Source organism: Pinus tabuliformis, chromosome 2_2, assembly GCF_031772625.1.
Source record: "Pinus tabuliformis cultivar Carrire ecotype Pingquan chromosome 2_2, CPIR1, whole genome shotgun sequence".
Taxonomy (NCBI): Eukaryota; Viridiplantae; Streptophyta; class Pinopsida; order Pinales; family Pinaceae; genus Pinus; species Pinus tabuliformis.
The window spans coordinates 1,129,689,731-1,129,697,106 of NC_142300.1; the positions used below are offsets into that span (position 1 = coordinate 1,129,689,731).

At 36.3% G+C, this 7,376-nt stretch overlaps 1 protein-coding gene across 1 annotated transcript; it reads right to left on the minus strand.

Annotated features, from left to right (window-relative positions):
• Positions 1-6,665: 6,665 nt before the first annotated feature.
• On the minus strand, positions 6,666-7,091 carry LOC149197361 (uncharacterized). Its single transcript, XM_089403894.1, has one exon. The coding sequence runs from the start codon at positions 7,089-7,091 to the stop codon at positions 6,666-6,668; it is 426 nt and encodes a 141-aa protein (XP_089260020.1).
• Positions 7,092-7,376: the final 285 nt, after the last annotated feature.

Here is a 7,376-nt window from a genome sequence, read left to right on the forward strand (position 1 = left end):
TTGGTCCAAGGTATTGGTTCTACATGGTTTTGGACCATGGTATTGGGAGAGGCCTAAACCTATATAAGGAGAAGAAGATCATTAGGCCAAAGTGGCAAGTATTCAAGTAATGAATATTTGATGAAGTGTAAGATCTAGTATGTGGTTATGGGTTCGTGATGCTTTGCTTGATCTGAACCAAGGGTGCACCTATGCGGTTGATTAAGGTTGATGGACTGGGGATCATGAAGACTAAAATGCATTATCATTATATGGTATGATCATGAATAGATCTGAATACTGACGCATGTCTTATCCTTTATATCTTATGTTCTAGGTATATCTCAAGTTGAAAATTGCAGCGAAGGTATAAGTAATTATTTTCAGATCTGTATGCGGGTTCCCTTTGGTGAAAGAGCGTATACATGCTAGTTTGACACAGTCAAGTAGCGTATACATTATTAGATTTGATATTTGAGGTTGATGTTAGTTCTAGTGGTTATTGCAGAGTTATGGGCTTTGCGCTGTGTTCTGGTGACTGTGTTTTGATGACAGGGTTTCAGTGATTCAGTTGTTGGGTGATTCAGAGCTTATGGTTGTATTGCAGTGGTGATTGTTTTGTATTGATGGATCCAGTCTGAAAATTTATGAAACGTGGTCCCTAGAAGAAAAGAGAAGGTTGTAGCCTTGTATAGGTTAGCACCTACGTACTAGTACATCAGCTAGTACAAGAGCTAGGGGGTTGTAGCTCCCTTCCAGTAGTAGTTGGAGAACGAGAGAAGGTTGTAGCCTTCTGCAGGTGGGTGCCTGCGTACTGGTATGAGTCTGCGCCAGTACAAAATTTTAAAAATAAGTTTCTTATTAAAAGGAAGATAGAGACGATTGCAGCAAGTGGTTTTCACCCACATTGGGTTTCCACCTTATATCATGGTGTTCATGTGTGCTTCTTATGTGTGATGATCTATTTTACTGCACCTGTTTACTGTTTATATGGTTAATAATGTTCTAATGCACTCACTAAAGATCAACTAACTGAATCATAAGTTTACTGGATATACTCTCGTTGCATTAAACATAGTTGCGTATACACGCGGGTTGCCGTAACTGAAGTAGCATATATGAATTTGATAATGGAAATGAAAAGATTATTGATTTGCTAATACTGATTCACACCCCCCCCCCCCCTCCCCAGTATTATTTCCAACAATTGGTTTCAGAGCAAGTACTTCAAAAGAAGCTTGATCGCTTGAAGGAAGATCCATCAGGATGAGTAATCAAGAAAGAGAAGGATCCATCAGACCACCAATCTTCAATGGGAGCAATTTTTTCTACTGGAAGATAAGAACCACAACATATCTACAATCGCTTGGAACATATGTTTGGGGAATCATGGAAGGAGGATATACATATCCATCAGCAATTCCTATCGATGCGGCAGATAGAAAGCAATATGAACTCAATGGAAAAGTTGTTACTAGCTTATTCGAAAATTTGTCAAAATCAGAGTTTGTCAAGGTCATGCAGCTCAAATCAACCAAAGAAATATGGAACAAAATCATTCTAAGCTACGAAGGAGATGATCAGGTAAAACGCGCTAAGCTTCAAACTCTCAGAATACGGTATGAAACTCTTAAGATGCATAGTAATGAAAGCATAGCTAATTACTTCCTACGTATAGATGAGATTGTCAATTGTATGAAGAATCTGGGTGAAGAAATTAAGGAAGTTGTCTTAGTTGAGAAAGTTTTGAGATCCTTGTCTGTTAAATTTGAATCCAAAGTGTCTGCCATAGAAGAAAAGGAGGATCTGCAGAAAATCACTATGATGCAACTTCACAGAATCCTAACTACTTTTGAAATGAGAAAAGGAGGACCATTAGATATGAGAGAAGCCGCATTTAAAGTATCAGCAAAGGGAAAAGAAAAACTCAGTGAATCAAGATACATTTCAGAAGAAGAATATGAGGTAAATTTTGTCAAGAATCTTCAACGAGGATCTGGAAGGTTCGAAGGTAAGCTACCTTTCAAATGTTTTTCTTATGGTAGAGTTGGTCACTATGCTGCTAGATGCCCTCATAACAAAGGAAAGATGTCTGAAGAAGGTAATAGAAGTTATTATACTCATGATAAAAGTAATGACTCATCCAATAGTGATGAAGACATTAGACTTCTCATGGCATATGAAAATAAGGACGTAGAAACAGAAGAAGTTACTAGATTAAAAGATCAGCTGGAGACAGTAACCAGAGTAAGGGAGCAGCTGCAGGATGTAGTAAAATATTAGAGCATAACAATTCAAAGACTTGAATCTAAGATCCTCTCTCTAAAAGAAGATCTTAAAGAATCAAAGAAGCAAAATAAAGAAGCTCTTGAAGAACAAGAACATGAAGTGCTCGAATTAAGGCAACAAGTGGAAGAAGGAAGAAAAACTGAAGAAAACATAAAGAAGCAATATCTGGAAAAGAAAGAACAACATCAGGTTGAGGTAAATATCTTAAAAGTTAAATTAGAAGAAAAGGATAAATTGTTATGATTTCAAGACAATACTAAGATTTTGGATGATATTCTTAATAGTCAAAGATCCCCTACTAACAAAACTGGTATTAGCTTTTATGAAACTGTCGAAGGTGAATCTAGGTCATACAGTGAGGAAAGGAATTCTAATGCAAAATATGAAATGATCAACAAAGAGATAAGTGGTCAACCCCAGCAACAACCAAGGAAGGAAATTCTTCAAAGAAGATCTTTTTCTCCTAACGATGGAAGTGATAGTCGATTATTTCCTCAAATAAATAATGTTGAATGTTATGTATGTCATAATTTTGGACATATTGCAGCCAGATGCAGAAGAAGAATGGTTCAAGACGATCAAACAGAAAGATCATCACATTCCAGGTACTTTAAGGGATATTCTTTTTCTTTCAATATGTTTGGTCACAAAGCTATTGATTGCAATAAAAGGAATATGAAACATGTAAGATGTTATGCATGTAACAAGTTTGGACATAAAGTAAAGGAATGCAGGAGAAAAATTTGGACACCAAAGCAAAAGGATCATACATCATCGCAATTCCAGGTATTGAAGAAGACAGAATTAGAATCAGAAAGATGTGGCATAACTCAGTTAGCAGACATAATAGACACAGGGGAAACTAAAAGTGTAGACCTTCAGTATTCCAATTTACATACGCAGATATTATAAAGAGAAATCGCATATATACGCGAGTTAGAGGCTGCAGAGTCGCGTATATGGAGCTCTGAAGAAAAAGCAACAGGACAGACTCAGGGAAAGAAGTATGATATGGTTTAGTCATGGTATGTGTTGGTTGGCATATGTTCAGGGGGAGCATATGCTTCGAATAATTGTTGGCATTGGTATCAGAGGAACAGGTGCAAAGGCATTATCTTGGTACAATTTCATAGTTGTTTCTGATTTAGGAGGAACAGGTGCAGAGGGAGATCATGGTTGATGGTCTGGACGGTGATTGATAGATGCTTATAGTGCAGATCATATGGTGTATGATAGTTGCTGATGACTATCATGGTCTTGTTTAGACTCGGCATGTGCTCAGGGGGAGCATGGACGGATTGATACATCTTAGCATATACAAAAGGGGAGCTCAATCAGAGATTTCAGCATGTAGTCAGGGGGAGTATGGACAACAGAATGTATATCAAGGGAGAAAATATCTTGGTTTGCCCTTTGCCCTTGATGTCAAAGGGGGATAGTGAGTTGGTGTGGTTGTTGCCATCAAGTCCGAGAGATTGTTGGCATTATGATACAGGTATGAATCAAGTGTTGTCCTTGATGGCAACTCACTCAGATGAAAGATCACAGTTCAGACTCACAGAATGAAGGAGAAAGAGATATATGCAGGTTCCCCTTGACCAAGCCGCGTATACACGCGGGTTCGACGACCAAAAGGCGTGTATGCGTATACACGCACTTTAATGCAAGGAAAGACGCGTACATGTTGGAGAATTTGGTTTTGGTCCGTGGTTTTTGGACCATGGTATTGTGATCCATGGTATTGGTCCAAAGTATCTTATCCAACGTGTTGACCTCACGTATTTGGTCCAAGGTATTGGTTCTACGTGGTTTTGGACCATGGTATTGAGAGAGGCCTAAACCTATATAAGGAGAAGAAGATCATTAGGCCAATGTGGCAAGTATTCAAGTAATGAATATCTGATGAAGTGTGAGATCTAGTATGCTGGTTATGGGTTTGTGATGCTTTGCTTGATCTGAACCAAGGGTGCACCTATGCGGTTGATGAAGGTTGATGGATCGGGATCATGAAGACTAAAATGCATTATCATTATATGGTATGATCATGAATAGATCTGAATACTGACGCATGTCTTATCCTTTATATCTTATGTTCTAGGTATATCTGAAGTTGAAAATTGCAGCAAAGGTATAAGTAATTATTTTCAGATCTGTACGCGGGTTCCCTTTGGTGAAAGAGCGTATACACGCTGGTTTGACATAGTCAAGTAGCGTATACATTATGAGATTTGATATTTGAGGTTGTTGTTGGTTCTAGTGGTTATTGCAGAGTTCTGGGCTCTGCTCTGTGTTCTGGTGACTATGTTTTGATGACAGGGTTTCAGTGATTCAGTTGTTGGGTGATTCAGAGTTGATGGTTGTATAGCCGTGGTGATTGTTTTGTACTGATGGATCCAGTCTGAAAATTTATGAAACATGGTCCCTGAAAGAAAAGAGAAGGTTGTAACCTTCTGTAGGTCAACACCTATGTACCAGTACATCAGCTAGTACAAGAGCTAGGGGGTTGTAGCTCCCTTCCATTAGTAGCTGGAGAACGAGAGAAGGTTGTAGCCTTCTGTACGTGGGTGCCTGTGTATTGGTATGAGTCTGCACCAATACAAAATATTGTAAAAAGAGGTTTCTTATTAAAAGAAAGATAAAGACGATTGCAGCAGGTGGTTTTCACCCACATTGGGTTTCCACCTTATATCATGGTGTTCATGTGTGCTTCTTATTTGTGATGATCTGTTTTACTACACCTGTTTACTGTTTATATGGTTAATAATGTTCTGATGCATTCATTAAAGATCAACTAATTGAATCATAAGTTTACTGGATATACGTTAGTTGCATTAAACACAGTTGCGTATACGCGCGGGTTGCTGTAACTGAAGTAGTGTATATGAATCTGATAATGGAAATGAAAAGATTATTGATTTGTTGATACTGATTCACCCACCCCCCACCCTCCCAATGTTATTTCCAACAATTTTCAAAGCAAATTTACAGATTATTTAAATTACGACCTTTCCATAAAAACAATCAAAATTTTCTTAAACTATTAAACCTTCAAATTAGAGCAAAATTCAAATTTTCTTAAACTATTAAACAATCTTCAAATTAGAGTATTATTTTATTATCATCTAAATTTCAAATTAGAGTAATATTTTATTATCATCTAAATTTTAATTTAGATAAATGAATTGAATTGTTCATCATTATCTTCACAGTCATTTGTCTATCACCATATAATCTAGTGTTAGTCTTCAAAATTAAATTATCAATTTACGAATTAAGGCAAAATGTGTTATATGGAATCAGTGAAAATTCCCTGGAAAGTACTATGACGTTATTTCATCAGAGCAAGAACTATGAAGTTGTGTTAGGTTTAATTTAAAAAAAAAGAACTATGAAGTTGTGTTAGGTTTAATTTAGAAAAAAAAACTATGAAGTTGTGTTAGGTTTAATTTAGAAAAAAATATTTAATAGTGATAAATATAATAAAAATATAATTTTAAGATTTTTATATAAGATAGATATTAAATTGATATATAAAAAAAATTATTTATAAAAAAAAATGATTTTTAGTATAATGATTTCATTAGTAAAATTTATTAAGTATCAAATTGATGTTTAAGATTTGAATTTATAATTTTTATAATAAAAATTGATATTAATTTGACAAAAATTCTTCTCCCAATAATAATTTGATTACTAAAATATTTATAATATTATTTTTCTAAATTTAAACCTATACCTTTTAGAAACAAAATTGAAAATATCTCTAATATCATTTATCAAATTTACATTTATATATCATTGATCATATTTACAATTTCAAACAAAAATATTTCAAGTTTCTATTTCTAACAATTAAGTATTCACTAAAAAAACACAACAATCTTCATTAAGTTGACTTTCCATCCGATTTCTACTATACTTCTAAATTATGGGATGATGATTTTTTTGAGTAAGGCGGCCTCCCTGCAATGGATTTCCATACCAATTTTTCATAGAACAAATTTACATAGTAGTTTCAACAGCCGAAATTTGTAATTTTTCTGGTTACCAACAAAAAAAACCCAAAACAAAAACCATTGCTATTTACCCCATTTGCAGAAACCAACCCAAAATTCAGTCACCAGAGACAAGCAAATAGATATGGATAGCTAATGTATAGATACAATCTTTGTACTCACATACAGGCATACAGGTTATAGTGCTCCTCTACCATTAACTTCAAATGCACAAACACAGATGATTAGCTTATGTACAGTTAAACTACACAATCCATCTGCTAGGCTGTTTCGGCCCTCTTTCATTCGCTTAAACCACCAGCTCGTACCAGAAATTACTCTGAAAACCTAATGGCATGTTACTGTTAGCCTTACCAGTCCCCGTAACCCTTTCTTCTCTGTCTAAACTGTATCCGAAACATACAGATTCACGAATGCTTTGGCTTCGTTATAGTCTTCCCCGCTCCCAACCAGAAGCAAAACCAGCGACTCCTTTACCATACCTTTCATAAAATTTAAGAGTTGATGCCTTGCTCCAGGTATAAACATGGTTGCTTTCAGTTCTGGAATGTAAGCAACCGCTTGATCTAAAACAAACTCGCAGTAATCATTTACACAGTCATTGAAGCCCGGGGAAGAGATCACATCCCTCACAATTTCGCCGAAATGATTCTGCAAAGAAGAAATTAAGTGGACCTTCAGCCACGCCACAAGTTTGTCCACTACATTTTTCGGAAGTCCCGCATCCAGCTCTCCATATCCGAGGTTCTGGTACTCCATAACTCCATAGTATTCGTAGTTACAGGGCGCGCCAGGGAAATCGGCCATGTGTGATAAAAAAGAAATGTTGGAAATTAAATGTCACAGGTCTGCAGGTCGAACCTGGTGCGACACATAACATAAACTGACCCCAAACGCTCATTGGCGATGTACCTAGGTAACAGGATTGACAGTGCCTAAAATGGGCGAACATAACCTTTGGCTCCAGTAAATGGGATTTCTCCGTATTCAATAACACACAGTGGAGCTTGTCTACGCTGTTGTAAAGGTTTGTGAGGCAACCCACATCCTTTCCACTTTTCAACGCCAAAGTAATTTGATAACAGAAGCGGC